The sequence below is a fragment of the Lonchura striata genome, chromosome 6 (genome assembly GCF_046129695.1).
Source record: "Lonchura striata isolate bLonStr1 chromosome 6, bLonStr1.mat, whole genome shotgun sequence".
NCBI classification, from domain to species: Eukaryota; Metazoa; Chordata; class Aves; order Passeriformes; family Estrildidae; genus Lonchura; species Lonchura striata.
This window is the reverse complement of record NC_134608.1, coordinates 51,868,301-51,884,873: the sequence shown is the minus strand read 5'-3', so window position 1 is coordinate 51,884,873 and position 16,573 is coordinate 51,868,301. Positions and strand designations below refer to the sequence as shown.

Genomic DNA, 16,573 nt, shown 5'->3' with positions numbered 1-16,573 from the left:
GTAACTGAGGCAAAGAAAGTTGCTGAGCAGGATTTTTAAGAGAATCAGTTTAAATTATAGTGATTTAGTTCCTCAGTATAGTGAAGAACTTCTGTAATTATAAATATAATATAATATATTTATTAGAGGTTATAAAGGAAATGGTACAAGATAAAGAAATTTTAGTGTCAGAAGTAAGGGAAGAATGGGTCAAAAAGATGTGAGTCACCGGTGACAGGAAGAGTAGGTGGTCAGTTATGGCAGAAAATTACATTTTATTGGGTGCGGGTGGGAATACCAACTGAAAGACTGTGGATAGTGACTCAAGGTTTGGTCTGCCACTCAGTCTGTACACATACTTATATATCCAGCTATTACTCTGAACTGTTGACAGATCTTTGTACATTGCTTTTGGGCTTTTTTTGGATTAAAGGTAATGAAATAGATGACATGTCTTTGACCTTTCCCTTTCCCCCCTAGTGTTGCATTTTATCTCACTGGTTTTAAATGGTAAATTATCTGAATCAGCTGGTGCATGGAGGGCAGGGGATGTCAGTTCTGTGCCTGGCAGCATGGAGGGGGCTGTTTCACAGCCTTGCTATTCCATGTGACACTTGATGGCAACTTCTGTGACTTGGAGGTGCTGCTTAGGTGTGGTTTACAAATGAAGATTGCCAGTCTGTGAGCTCTCCCATAACCTACAGTTCCAGAAAATGTTGTCTAGGTCCTGGTAGAACTGTTCTCTCTGTTCCCTGTGCCTCATTTTGTTCTGGTATTGTGGTATGTTTTTCTTTCCTGTATCCGGTGCTCATCCGCTTAAGTCACTTTTCTTGTGCTTCACTGTTTAATTTTAATTTTTTTAGAAAAACGGATATATGGAGGAATGTTTTTAAAATGCGTCAGCTGTTCCATGGTAATACCAATGAAATATTTTCTGGTTTCATTATGAGAAGTGATGAGAGTTCAGAATTTTGATAATGTAGTAGACTGTAGTAATTTCTTGGGGTAGGCTAGAAACATTTTGAGTAGGCTCATATGTCAGCCAGTCTTTGTTTGCTATAAGGGATTCCTTTCCATATCTGCAGGGAACAAAAGTAAAACCAGGTCTTTAAAAATCACTGCACAGTAACAAGTCAGTCAATATATTTGTGTGGTTTTCTATTGAAAAATCCCTCCCCAGGTGATGGATTTTGCATTTCCTTTGTTGAAGTTGATGAGAACTTCTTTGTATGTGAATTGATTCTGGTCACTTTTTAAACATCACCTCCTGAAGGGCGATGAAGCAGCAATTCCCAAATGTCACAAGTAAAGCAGATGAGGCAGAAAACTGGCTTGGCTGAGCAGGGATCTTCTCTTGGAAATAAGGCAGAAAAAGGGAGATGTGTGCAGAGTGGAAGCAAAGTCAGGTGACCTGGGATGAATACAGTGGTGCTGCTTGCCACTGCAGGGAGAAAATTCTTGTGGCTAAAGCTCAGCTGGAGTTGAAGCTGGCCAGAGCTGTGGGAGACAATAAGAAGAATTTTTAAAAATACATTAATGGCAATAGGCAAAATAACTGGCCTATTTACAGGATGAGGATGGTCACTGCAAACAGGGCCATGGACAAGGCAGAAGTGTTTAATGCATTCTTTGCCTTTGTCATCAACAAGGATGATGGACCAGGGGAGGATGGTGAAAGGTGGGAGATGTCCTGTGCAGGGCCAGGAGCTGGTATTGATGGTCCTTGTGGGTCCCTTCCAGCTCAGCATATTCTATGATTCTATGACGTATTCAAGAATTGAGCTCAATTAAAAAGAAATTAACACATAGTTCTGCCTTACATGAAGAAATCTTTTTGTTCTGGGTGAAATGTAGTTTGCAAAATGAAGTGCACTGACTTTCTGACCATTGCAGAAATGTGTAGGCCTGTGTTGAGTTCTACACCAGTGTTTTCAAGCTGTAGCAGCAGAGATTTTTAAGGACATAGTATCCTAAATACCTGGGGGGTAGGAAATACTCTTCTGTGAGAACAGTCTGTTGGTTTCTATTTTGGTGCAAATCTGTGCATAATCAAAAAATCATTCTGGCAATCTACTCTGAGTTGATCTGTGTGGGCCAAAGCCGTTCGGTAAAGTATCTACTGCCTGCTGCAGGAGTTTCTTAAGTCGCATGGTATTGACTAGGAAAAACAGAAATAGCAGGAAATTTTTGTAGTGTTTTACAGAGTCTTTGAATCCCTGATTACTCGGAAAGATTCCTTCTTTTCTGTGCTGCTGGAGGTTGTGCTTAGGACACTGTTGTTTGCTGTTCAAGTGTCTTAGGTCAACACATGTTTCCTGGTATGCAACTGTTGAGAAGTGGGGGGGGTGTTTGCTTGTTTTTGGTTGTTTTTTTTTTTTCTAATGTAACCCATACACACTTTGTCAAAGCTCATCTATTATTCTTTTAATGTTTTTCCAGTACTACATAGTTATTTTCAAATTTTCACTTAATTTGTTTGGAGTTTACAGCGAATACTTTTTGTATTATTTTTCTTTTGTATGATCTGTTTCATATTTGGGAGACTCAGGAATGTAGGAAACATTGATGCACCAGGAAGTGCTGCCTGCAGTGGGGTATTTCTGCTCATCTTGTATCATTTCTCCTGAGACAAATGAATGACTGTGCTAATATTTGTAGGCAGCTCTGTAGTCCTTGCTGCTCAGACGAGACCATCATGTCTGAGATGTTGTCATCGTTGCCGCTTATGCCGTGCTCACCATCCTACCGTCGGTGTCTCAGCCTTCCTGATAAACCAAATTTTAGTTTTACTAGCTTGAATTTTAGTGGGAGTGTATTGCTATGTTGTATGTTATTATTCCTCTACTGAAATGTTACCAGGCATTTTCTGTTGTTTAAAGCAAAAGCTTCAAACTTCTCGTGGCCTTGCAGGTGTCAATGTTGAACTCCTAATGCATTTTCTTCCTTAGGTTTCAGTCTCCTTTCAAGCCAGACCATAGCAGCAGTGGTTTGCTTGGCTCTGGGTAACTTCAAACAGTTTCAGAATCTTCTAAAGATGGCTTTTGCCAATATATTAATATTTTATTTTAGATTAGGAGAACAATGAAAGAGCCAAAAGTAGTTCATTATTTCCCTGAACCAGTGCAGAATTTATTTTTAGTAGTTAAGAAAAAATCCCAAACGTTTCAGGTGATTCCTGTATCATGAAGGAATAAGAAATCACTCTTTTAAAAGAACATGCTGTCCTTTTGGATAGCTGTATTGCACAAGTAATGTCCAAGGCAAAAGAGTGGGGTTTTTTTCTTGTTTTACTTTTTATTTTTCCTGCAGATGGCTTCCTCTTGGGTATAATTTGGAATAAAATTCAGTACTGTTAAGTGTTTTGGCTCTTTATTTTATTCAAAGTATGTAAGACATTACAGATGCCTTGAAATATTTCTATTTCCTCTCTATGCTTGTGGGACAATAGAAGGGAACCCCCCATGGTTGATTGGTGTTTCTATTTTTATATAAAAGAGTACCACTAACATTTGATTAATTTGGGGAAGGAAACATGTTATTTAATTTTTTTTCAATTAGATCGTAATATTTACAATGTAATTTTCCATGTATTAATTCCAACTATTCAATTGCATATTCTATTGTGTAGTAATTATTTCGTAATAATTTGACATGCATAATAATAACAATAATGTATTTCTCCCAGCTCTTGTGCTATTTGGATGATAAAGATGTGGTTGCTATTTCTGTTCCCTGTGTTTTATGAGAGGATCTGCAATTGTTGATGTTCAGAAATGTTTAGTTTCAAAGAACAATAAGGTCAGCCCAGGTCCCTTTGGATATAAGGGACTGGAATTCTTAAGAAGTAAAGAAAAGGCCCTTTCTGGGCATCCTGTCCCTGCAGAGGGCACTTTCATGCAGTTGAAGTGCACTGCTTACATTTTGTCTGCACTTGTTAACCCACTTGGGACAGAGGGGGAAATGCATCGTTTTTCTGAACACTGAAGTTACCAGCTTTCATTTTTCAATTCTCTTAACGTGGCATTGTCTTAATTAATTACCAGTAAATGATGTTTATAAGCAGTAAACCCTTATGCAAGTATAATTTGACCAATTATTTTGCATTAAATTATGAAGGCAAGATAGAATTATCTAATCCCTACCAATCCACTTGAAAAATATTTATTCCTTCATATACAATCCTACTCAAATCTTTCCAAGAACTAAATTGTATGGTATGAAATGATATAATGTTTTGGATATGTTGCACACAAGCAATGAAGTTTTCCTTCTTTTTAAAACCTATCAGCTTATTAACAAAAAATTTCCCCCCTCTTTTTGGCTTCATGGAGGAGACCATATGTGATATGTCAGCTTATTTAGTCTGACCAGAGTCTATTAATTAGCACCCCTGATTTGTGATACAATGTCCAGCAATTCTAGCTATTCCAGCTAGTTTCAGTCCTGTCCAGTTTGATAGTGTTCTTGAGATTAGGATGAAACCAGAGCATCTCCTGAGCTTAAGGGAATTGATTACACTGATGATGCTAACATGCCATATGCTACAAAAGAAAACAAACAAGTAAAGTAAATCCCTGAATCCCTCTCAGCTTGATTTGGTAGAAAATTCCATCTCAGCCCTTGATTTGGCATGCAGTTTATAGTCACATCAGGAAGACAGGCCAGCCAGACTCCTCTGGAGAGCCTGCCAGCCCCATGGAGTGCTGGATGGCTGCCACTGGCTCTCTTGCAAAAACTCCCATGTCCAATTAGGTATCCAGGTGGAAGTGCTGTCTAAATCTCTCTGCTTGAGTGGTTGAAGCTCTGAAGGATGAGATCTGATTATAGCTGTGTAATAATGGAAAGCTCCAAGTGATAGGAGCACGTTCAGCCCCTGAAAGTTTCAGAACAAGAGGTTTCATGTGCAGATTTCCAGCTCCCTCACGGGCCTGAACTGACTTGTGCTGACACATGTGGACAAAATAATTTCTTCCAAAAGCTGTTCAATTTTACTTGAAGGACTCCAGCTCCAGCTGAGAGAAGCATAATGCTTACCCTTATAACCTGACTATTTTCCATCCCCATACTGACTAGAGTATGAGATCTTATTTAGAGATTTGAATATTTATGATAATAAATTCTGAACACTTAAATGAAATCCTCTTACTAGCAAATACCTTATCTACAAATAACCACTCTAATGTGTTTCTCAACTCTCTGCAGTAAACTCCAAAAGCTAAGCTCTTGTAAACTTATGATATGACACTTGTTTTCCAGCACAAGTGTTGGGGCTTTTTTTTTTTTCTTACTTGGAAAATTCTCTTTGTATTCTCTACACCATGTTCCAAAGTGATTTTTTTGGCAGGTCTGTGCCTGCCCAGTTAGGAAACATTGGACAGGATGAGGCTTTTTAGCTGGGACCAGGGTTGGGTATTAGATGATACTTCTTCAGTAGAGGTGCCTTCACTGATGTGTGTCACTGGTAACAAAGATAGGTTATCTTTTCCAGTCCCTCAGCAAGCTTGTCTTTAATCTATGGAATGGGTTTTTAAAAATAAAATTGCCACAAAGCATCAAATCACTTTTAAGAAAGAAAAAGATCCAGGTATACTTATGTGATTATGACTGTATTTATTAGCTGCATTATATTGCTATTCCCCACCCTGAAAAAAACGTTTTAATTCCTTGCTTTTTAGAGAAACGTATCAGTCGTCATTCTGTTTGTATCTTGATTTTGGCTCTGATGCAGCTTTAAATTGCCTTCTGCTCATTTACCTGAGTTAGCTGTTGTGCTGTCCTATGGACATTCCTTTTCACCCTCTTAAAGCATAAAAATTGTCTTTGGTGTCTGGGCCTCTGGGAATTCCTCCTTTTGGACTACTGAGTTTAGTGGTAAAGAACTCCTCAGTTCTTTTCTGCTGCATGCAAGTTACTTGAGCGAGTTTGCTTGAAAATACTGACTTTTATCAGAGGTGCTCAAATTCTCTCTAAGATTTCTTTTTTTAAATTCCAGTAACATCTTGCAACAAAGTCTGCTCCCCCATAAAAGCTTGTCATGCTCTGTTTTAATTGCCATGTGGTGGAGCACAGAGAACATGAAGCTGCAGTCCTGTGGCGATTGTGCAAAGCTCCAGTTTAGCATGTTGTCCAAACGTGGAGTGCGCTGGAGAGCTGCCAGAAGGGAGGAAAAGGGGCTGCCATGAATAGATAGGAGCTTAGGAGCACAAACTTCCTCAGTGCCAAACCTGTCAAGCTTCATTCTGATGAGTTTTGGACTCTCACAGTGCAGAAACTGCTAAATTCAGCAAGCCTACCTGGAGGAAATAGTCTCTTGCTCCAAGTAGCCGTTTCCTGGCATGCCAGCTGTGCACATGGAAGCATCTGCAGTGGCACAAAGCCTTTTTGTTTACTTGGGGCTTTTGGCAGACACGCTCTCTTGCCACAGCCCTGAGAGATATCCTGTAGTGCAGGCCAGCACTCATGCCCACTGCTTAGCTGACAACAATCATGCAGGTCCCAGCGCTGTGGGAAGAGAGCACAAGTATGTCTCATGTTGTTGATCCCAGTTCTCTTCACAGGAAACTGAAACTCAGTGGAAAGCACCAAACTTTTCAGCTGTCTTTTCATCCTACTTGTTTTACTGTATTCCTGGTGAGAATGCTGACAGGAAATACATTCCATATTTTTCTTAATTAGCAGTGGAAATGCAGAATTCAGTAGTAGCAAGCAGTGTACAGAACTTCATTGGTGGAATATGTTCATATTGCAATCCAGTTGTTTGGTGCTTTTTATTTTAGCTCCCAGCCTAGTCTTTCACTTATATGTTTCTTTGTGAGAATTTTAGTCACATTTAATTTTACTATGTTTATGTACTTACTCTTCTGTTTCCTTGTAGAAACTCACACCTGCAAAAGGGGAAATCAATTGTGACCTTAAGTGGGAAACAATAATATGACTCATATAAGAAGTATTGTTAAATTCCCAAAATTAACAGACCAGCAATGTACTGCCCTTTCTATAGTTTCCTTTGTTTATTTTTAATTTAACTTCTCCTGGCTGAGTCAAGCTTTTGGTGCAGGGATCTGCTGTAGTTCTTTCTGTCCTTTGCATCTCTGAGGATGTGAGGCTGGTGGAGCAGGCAGTGTCCGGGCTGGTGCTGCTGGGAATGGCTGCGTGTGACAAGGTGGAGGTTTTAGGAGTGTCCCCTCCCTTCAGACCTTCCACCACTGACATGGCTACAGGGCTCCCGCTGGCCTAGGCCAGTGCCAAACCTTTTAAACTCCCCCAGTTGCATCATGAAGGGATATACTTAAAAAATAAATTGGTTATCACTTTGCACTGAGCACTTTTTTTAGAGAGTTTAAGGTATGCATTAATTACCCTTTTTGTGGTTTGCTCCACAACTGTATTTCTGCTATTTTAAGAGCAAATTCTGACATCAAATTAATTTGCCTGTTTCAAGACTTCCTGTTCTGTATTCTGTCATCTTGAGGCTGTTGATATCTCTTTTGAGTCCCTTAAGTCTATTTTGCTGCAGCAGTCCCAGGCCTTTCGGTGGCTGGGTCTTTGTCAGGTCACATCAATGTTCTTTGCAGTGTTCCCTGCACTGCTGTGTGCTTACACACACTGCCCCCAGCTCCCACGTGCTTTTTTCTGAGTGTTGAGACTTGAACCCATCCCTGGCATATTATTCTAAGGAGTTAAAAGATGATGGATGCAAAAATCCTGACATATATTAGCACAAAGCTGCTTGTGCTTTTTTATGACTGCTAGAGAGCAGCAGCCTATCTCCAGACTGTAGCATGCTATTATCAGTGTGGTTTAATGTCTGAATCTGCAGGTGTGAGTGATAAAAATGAGATAATGAGGATGTTGTGTATTATGGTAGTATTTTATAGAACATTGACCTGAGTTATCTGGAGTAGTATTAATCAGTAACATAAATCAAAATTTATGTTCATGTAAATTGCTTACTGTGTGCCAGTTGTAATTGTTGAGTGATGTATGTTAGTTACCCTGCCTTTTTTTTTTTCTTTTTTTTTTTTTTTTTTTTTTTTGGGACACTCAACCAATGCCATAATTGCACATGCTGTATGTATTTTAAAGCTAATTTATAGTTTATCTAGTAAATGAGTTGGGAAGTCACTGAAGACTGGGAAATGTTTATGGCTACTGCCAGAAGAGAAAAAGAAGGAAGGAGAGAGAGAAGAGGAGCAAAAAGAGTGCAATAGACAAGGTTAATATTTCATACTTCACTGATAATTATGCAGAAAATGCTCAATTATGTTTCTAAATAGAAACTGTATTTCTAGGCTTGTCTACCTCAGATGACTACTGATCTTTTAAAAGGTCAGGGATCATTAAAGATAGGAATAAAACCAAGCCCCAAAACAAAAAAGCAAGCAAAAAACCCTTCCCAAACAAATTAACAGTTAGCACAGTGTCACAATGCATTTTCAAAATCACTCCTGAAAAATGGTTGTTGAAAAGGCTAAGAGGGACACAGATGCTTCTTTATCTACTTCTTGATGAAAATTAAAACACAAGCATTTAATACAAGGAATCAGTTTCTTTGATAGTCTTATCATTTTATACTCCTTCTTTAAGTATTCTAAATATCAGAAATTTTCCTTCCATACTGTCTTTTTGTCTATAACACAGTGCACACTAGAACTGTATTATTCTGTACTTACCTGTGACTGAAGTATACATTTCTAAAGTCATGTCTTACTTGGATTTATTGCTGCGTTGTAATTGTCTTTTCTGCTTTCACATTGAACAATTAATTTCCAGACTTCTCTTATTCCTTTGGCCTGTGGTACCATTGGCAGCAATTGTTGCTGACCAGCAAAGATTGCTTTGTAAAAGGAATTCTGAAGGCAGGCCCTGTGTTCCTGAATTTCAGGTGCAAGGCCCAAGTTTAAATTTATGACTTCCTAACTGTTTGATGAAGTTTAAAATGTGTGTTTTTAAAAAAGTACCTAGAATTCTCTGGTGTAAAGCATGTGCTTCAGACACCAAATGTTTGGATATTTGGGTTGCCATACTGATGTACATCTGAGAATTCCTGCTTGTTGTACACAGCTATCTTGCTCACTTTACCTGAGGTAGCCCAGAGCAGTGTTGGGTTTTGCTGTGGATGGGTATGGTAAAAAAAGATTCTGGGTCCAAGGGTCTCAGAATTTTTAAATTTCCATAAGATTATTTTGATAACTCTCCGCTGGAAACAACAGGATGGACTGCTGTTTAAATAGGTTAAAAAAATAAAAAAATTATTTGCACAAGCCTGCCATTTCCACATTCTTACTAAACTTCATTAGAATAGAGATGTTGGAAGTTTGTTTTGTGAAGAAAACCCCATTCAATGCCATTATTAATCCTGTACTATTTCTGAAATAAAGGCATTAGCTTGCAGTACTTATTCATAAATCACCATTTCTGTAGTCTAGCCTGATTTTGTTCAGAAATGGTCAGAAGAGTATTTGACAGCTTTTTGTTGTTGTTGTTTTAAATAAGCCACTGGAATGGCAATACTAAGTGTTCTGAAAACACAAGAAGGAACTGTTTTCCCAGTGGGTGTAGTTTTCTTTCTAAAAGCCAGTTCAGTTTTGGTTTGTTTTTTTTTCTCAGAAGATAAACTAGGAGTACAGTTGCTGCATAAATGCTTTTTACAAATTTGGGTTTTCATTATAGCAGCTCATTGAGGGAAGGTGTTTAAAATGACAAAATGAGCTTTGAAAAAGGCAAAGCAATGAACTTGAAACTGTTTTTTTTTTTCCAAGTGCTTGTGTAGATGTGCACCCAGGATTATATATTTACTGGTGTGTGGGGGAGTTGATGGATTTCAGAAAAAGACTTTTCTGTCTTGGACTTTGGAGGATGAGCTGACTGGTTTTAATTGAGATGTTCCTGCATATTTTAGGTTTTCTGGCTTTGTGGAACTTTGCTGCAGGGTCTCTGTGACAAGCTTGAGCAGCTGTTATTGAGGATCACTGCAATGTGCAGCTCCAGTGAGAGAATTCCTGGTCTGTCCCTTGTGCAGGATTAGTGCCACTGAGAGACCCTTCAGCAACTTTCAGCCTTGGGAAGCTCAAGAATGTGGTTGTGGATCTTCCCTGTGCAGGGAAATGTTTCTTAGTGTCTGTTTTTATGTGGCTTTAAGGGTTTGAGTGAGGAGCTGAGGTGGAAATGTCCTCAGCACCTGGGCAGTCTGTCCCAGGCAGAGAGGGAAGGGTTATTCACCTGGAATATATATAATTCACAGGTGCCTCAAGGTGATTATGTAAAGGTTCCTCTTGGAGAATTCTGCATTTCAGTACATTCCAAGGTAGAAATTTTAAGAAGGCCTTTATTTTTTATTTCTTTAGAGCTTTAGGATTAAAAGCGATTATTTTCTTTGTGAGTTTAATTGTTTAGAGTTGATCTCCAGAATATTCTGCAACACTGCAAATTGACTTTTACCTGCAAATAATTTGGAGTGTATTTTAAGTACTCTGATTTTATTTTAGAGCAGGGTAAGGATAAGTACATGGTTTCTTAGATACAAGGCAAGAAGCTGTTACAAAATTGAGTCTATATTTTGTGTTCTGTTTACATCCAGAGAGATCCAAAAGCTCTGAGTGTTTCTTCATATTTACAGATTCATAACATTGTTTTTTTTATCACACCACTGAGCATTGTAATTGTTTTGTTTTAAGTAGAGGTATGCATCTGAGAAGGAAAGTTCCCTTTGCCAAAATTCCATACATAAGTGAACGGAGAAATGGTGAAATACTCAGCAGCTGGTGCTAGGTCATGCAAGTCCAGATGGAACAAACTTCCTTCACATAATGTCCAGAACTTGGTTCTTTATTTTTAGAGAGATTTGCAGGAAAGATGATGATGATACATGTTAAAAACAAAGCACAGTTACTTGAATAGTAAGAACCTACAGAAGCAGCCTTAAGAAAATGAATCTTTGTGCCCAGAGTGATTTAAGGGAGAATTCAATATTTGGTGAAAGAGTTGAATTAGAAAGGAAAGTGGATATCTCTGTCAGATGTTTTAAATTTTAAAATAATTTTGGGATCTTGTAATTCACATTTTGTCAATGAAGTTCAAGTGTTTTCTATTTTATGTGCATCCTAGATAGCTTTGGATTTTATTTGACGAGGAACAAGTGCACAAATATATTTTGAAGAAAAAGTACAGTGTGAGAAAATATCTTAAATATAATTATTCAAGTACAGGATTCTGTCACAGAGCTTGTCTTCTGCACTGTGTAAACCCTTCACAAAATGCTTCACGAAATGACTTGCAAAGAATGTTTCATGCTGTAAACTTTCTGAACAAGCTTTTTTCCCTTTCTCCCTCGGTCATGCCATTGGAGGTGGTGGATTTCTGATGGAAAGCTGACCAGATCATTGATACAGAAAACAATGTAAAGTGCAGAGAGAGCAGTCTGTGGCTGCACAGACCCAACTAGAATATTGGTTCGAGTTTTTGTTGTGGACTTGGTTGCGCTCAGGCTGCAAGGCCAGAAGAAAATGATGAATTTCTAATGTGCAATTCAGCAGCTGGGTCATTTCTGATCAAATTTCTGAGATATGGATATTTTAGTTTCACCATGGTAAGGATACAAAGGACTAACATTTTTCTTTAATAAAACTTGAACACTTCAGAATTACTGTTTATTATAATTATATTTAATCTTCATATTCACAGTAACCAATAACTCTTCTTCCTACAAATTCTAAATCCTTCAGTGCTTTAATAGAAATTGTGACAACTTCAACATTTTCTTTAATTTTTCAACAGACTTTTAAGTGCTCCTTGGGGAAGTTTTCATGGCCTCAAATGACTGGGTGTTTAAGCCCATCTTTGGATACACCCCAGCATCTCAAAGTCCTTTTTCAAACGAGAGCACTCAGGAGGATCTACTCCATGACCTGTCCCTTCCCATTCAGAATGTGCTAGAATTCTGGACACCAAAGCTGTGTACAGTGTATCTAGGGGATATGCTGATTTATGCAAATTATTTATTTCAATAGAGAGGACAAGGCAGGCAGTAGCAGTACAGCTGTGACTCTAGCTTAGAAGAAATCTATGAATCAAGCGAAGATGATGTGTTTAGCTTATAAAAATCAGAAGAAAGAAATGTCACTTTTAAACTGATTAATCATGTCTAGACTTTAGCAAGAAGGCTTGTGGTGATGACATACAAATTTTTCAAAGGTAACAAACCCAGTTACACTGGTTTAAAACACCATGCATAATTTTAAAATCTGTCTGATTTCTTGTTTAGTCTGAAAGCATTTGTGGGAATAATTAAGAGAAAGTTCTTTGCTTCAGTGGGCACCTGCAGTTTCAGACAATGCATAAAGTGTAATTTCAGCACCTGCAGTGTAAAATGTGTTGCATATTCTTCAGTGCAATTTCTGCATATCTGCAGCACATTTTAGAAGGCAATCAGGTGTGTAATATGGAGTCTGTTTGAAGCACTTGCCCAATATTAGGGGCTCATTCTTATAAATTTTATGTTGGACATTCTGCTTCATTCTTTTTTTCACAGTCTTCTATAGAAGTTGTAGTCGGCTTCCAAGAATTCTGGCAAATAAGTGAAACAATGTGGAAGCATGTTGGTTCTTAAACTATTGGGTTTTTTCTTGTTTACTGGAGAAGCCACATGACCTTTGGATTATATTCACAGTGGTGCTTTTGTCTGTTTTGGTAAAGCATCTGGTTTGGTAAGGAAACATTTTCCTGTTCTTAGTAGCCAGAGAGTGCTGGTACTCATCCTGGAGGGTAACTTGTATTTATACTAGTTTGGAAAGTTCTTTTCAATGTTGCTTGCATTTCAAATATTGTGCTAATATTTATTACCTTATTTTAAGGAAACTGAAAAACAGTCATTGTTTAATCTCTTGGGGGAGCCTGTTGTCTTTATCCTCAATCTCTTTATTTATAAATTCCTTCTAGTTTTTTTGAAAACACAAACTCTCTGTGTAGCCAGTGGATGTACTCTACTTCAGCTGTTTTCCTCAGCAATCACTAATTGTTGTTTTCTAGCAAAATAGTTAAATCTAGAAAGCGTGCTTTGATACCTGTTGAAAGCTGACTTAGGACAGAAGCTAGATGGAGTTAAAGTAGGAATTTTTTAAAAGGCTTCAATGAATCCACCTTAGGCAGCACAAGAGCCCAGCCAGGGCTACACCCAAGATGAACCAAAATGGTCACAAAAATGGATGACTGGTCATGGGGTCTCTCACTTCTGTAACTTCTGGTCCATTTGCATACTGGAATTAATTGCCCACTTACAGCTTCAGCTCATGAGGTCCCATCCTTCTTGTTTCTCTCTCTTCAGTCCACATTGTTTATGCTCTTGCGCCTGAAATTTGGATCATTTGCCCTTGGTCCTCAGCTAGAGAAGGAATTGTTTTGTCCCCCTACTCTGTGAAGTTCTACTCTCACTATCTACTCTCACTATTTCTAATATGAACTACACACCAAAGTAGTACAGAACCTGAAAAACATAAAAGCTAAAGCCTGAGGCATCTTTTTGTACGCAAGATCACTTAGAAATTGGGGAGAATTCTCACCTGCACCATGAGAAGGTTTTAGACATACAGAGATTGAGAGATTGCTATAGACAGCAGCTTGCCCAGATCCAAAATCTCCTCTGGCAGTTAAAAGTTTACCTGTAGGGCTTCCCTTTGCATTTCCCAGTTTACAGGGCAGAGGTTGGTATAAATTTTATGTAGCAGACATGCTAATAATGCATTTTTCCAATAAAAAGAAATGTTTTCAAATAATACCAAAGCACCTCTGTGCCTTTAGTAGGGAAGGGTTTGGAATGGGCAGAGTGGGGCTTTGTCCAGGAACTCCAGACTTTCCAAAATCTGAGAGATTGTTGTTTCCAGGTGTGAGAGGGGCATCACCTGTGGAGCTGAAAGGCAGTGGCATCAGCAAGGAGCTCCTGTCAGAACTGGGAGACTGGGCTGATCTGAAGGAGTGTTGAGATTTTGAACTCGAGTGCTTGGACCTTAAGAAGCTTGGGAGCTGCATGAACAGCCTTAATTTGACCTACCTTGTATGAATAATTTGGTTTTAATGGCATAGCATGGAAAGGTTTTATTATTAGGCCCTTGCTGCATTCTTTGCATTTTGGCTCATATTTATTGAGCAAAGAGCAATTCACAGTTTTGGGGGTTATCTTGTTGAACTGTGGATTCCAGGCTTCATTTATTACACAGACACCCCTCAAACTTTGCAATTCGTAGAGAACTCTTAATGATTTTTTACTGTCAACGTTTTTAGTGATGTTTTTGTTATAATGTCTGTATATATTGGCCATATTACATTATCTTTATAGCAGTCCTGCAAGATTAATAGCCATATCTTCTTATTTTTAACTGACGTGGGATGAAAAACAAAAGGAGATTAGGCAGTGTTATTAAAATCATGGACTAATACTGGATGCTTAGCTTGGAATGACGAGGATGTCTTTTCACAGAGTACTTTTTGATGTTCAGAGCAGTTATTCTCAGATGTAGAAGGGAGTGCTTAGCACTTCTAAGGCTACAGACTCATAAGTGTTAAGCTGACTATCTAGAATTTGAAGAATGTTTCATGAGAAAACTTTGGTTTTGAAGATTTTCCCAGGATCATAAAATAAACTGTATATCAGAGGCAGAGTTTTAACTGGTGTTCACCTAAGATCACCCAGGTTTTATGGTAGAGGTTCTAAAGATGAATCTGTAGAAAATCTTTGTTTACAACTTATTCTTCATGCTCTTTCAGTCTTTAATATCTGTCTGGAGGAATGAAGCAATTCTGGAAACTTGAGATTTTGACCTATCTGTTTGGTTCCTTTGGTATCTGCATTGTTTAACAATTCTAGGAATTTACTGTGGTTTTTTATTATTGTTATTACTCCTAATACATACTGGGGTTATTGCTTTTGTGGTCTAAATTCTAGGTTTATAATTTTGCTATTAGAAATGTACTTGTGATATTTTTGTGGATGTGACTTTAGCCTTCAGTAAAAGAAAGGAGGGGTACAGTATTCTATAAAGGTCATCTCAGGTATCTTCAGCAAACTGATCCCTGAATTTCAGCACCCTCTTGCATTAAAGAGTATTTATTTAAAAAGGAAAAACAGACCTCACAATTTTCACTTTGCTGTCGAGCTGTGGTTCTCTGTTCATGCTGCTTGTGCGTGTAAAATTTCAAATGTTTACAATGAAGTTTACAGAAGTAATGAATACATAGGTGAAAAACATTCTTCTATAATATTATTTTCAGGAGTGAGTACTGAACTCCCTTTCCATTTTGCAAGTAGGTGCAAAATATATATATATCTATGTTTGAGTAGATAAATTATTGGTGAAGTAAGTGAAGAAATTAAAAATGTAGAGAAGTTTTAAGACACAAGAATTTTAGCTTCAGATTCTAACCTTTTATCCGAATGAGATCTGCTTCATGTGTGAATTTATTCCTGTTATTTCCTGTTCAATACCGCAAAGATGCTCTTGAATGCTGACTGTATTTAAAGGAATATATTTTCTTTTTATAGTGTTTATTCTCTCCCTTGATGTTTATGGAGCTAAATTTATCTCAGTCTTACCGAGTTCAAGACACATTGGATTTTCCCCATTTTCTTCAAATTTTGCAGCCCTGAATGTGTTCGCTTTAAACAAAACGTTCCTTGATAATGCTGAAATATTTTTCACATTTCTGAAAACAGCTGGTGTCACAGCTTACCTGTGTCTGTTTGCTCCCTTAGTTTTGCCAGCCTGGAGGATGGCAGCTTTCCAAGGAGAGGAAACAGCCAACGTTCTTTGTGGTGGTTTTGACTGACATCGACTCAGAGAGGCACTACTGCTCCTGCCTGACTTTCTATGAAGCAGAGATTAACCTGCAGGTAAGAGATTTACAGCAAGAAACAGAAATGCACCAAGAAGTGCCTACAAACAGTGGATCAGTGTCATACAGAGCAACTCAAGAAAATATTTTGTTGCTCCTGCTAAGGGTGTATTTCTCTGTCCTACAGAAATCCATGTGTTTTTGCAAAAGGTGAGATTGAGGCACTTCTTTGTGTGTTTGGAGTTTTCATCTGCCTTGAAACAAACAAACAAAAAAATAACCAGCCAAAAACACATCATAGTATTTATTTTCTCCACCACATTTTTCTTTTCAAATGGGATAAGCAATATGGTGTTCCTTTCATTTCCTTTCATGTTTGACATAGCATGGTTGAGTCTCAGCCTTGTTCTAGACAAGGTTTGTTAACTTCTGCTCCCTCTGCTGGCCTGCTCCGTCAGAACTGATGTGCACAAGGATGCTGGAATGCACATCCATAATTCTGAAAGCCCATTTACTGGCAAGATTTTAAAATCTGATAGAATAATTTTTCAGTTTTTAGTTGGGTCTGACTTGAGGTGTCAGCTACTTGGCACTGTTTGTTTTTAAACATGTATTTAATTATTTTTTGGCAACCTGTCTTTCAAAAATACATTTTGTTTCCTATTTGATGTAAAGTGCTTCACAGAATATCTGCTGTGACTTAATACTTGAAATTTTTAGAGTCTGAAACCTAGGGAAAACCTAATCCAATATGTAATTGCAGACTGCCATT

The 16,573-nt window shown here is 38.1% G+C and overlaps 1 protein-coding gene across 4 annotated transcripts in view; it reads left to right on the top strand.

Moving 5' to 3' along the window:
* The window catches only part of SBF2 (SET binding factor 2), a 230,214-nt gene that overhangs the window by 82,211 nt on the left and 131,430 nt on the right, over nucleotides 1-16,573 (top strand). For all 4 annotated transcript variants that reach the window (XM_021529471.3, XM_021529473.3, XM_021529472.3 and 1 more), the window contains exon 3: nucleotides 15,722-15,859. In XM_021529471.3, coding sequence (XP_021385146.2) covers nucleotides 15,722-15,859 — 138 coding nt within the window. The remainder of the gene's footprint in view (nucleotides 1-15,721; nucleotides 15,860-16,573) is intronic.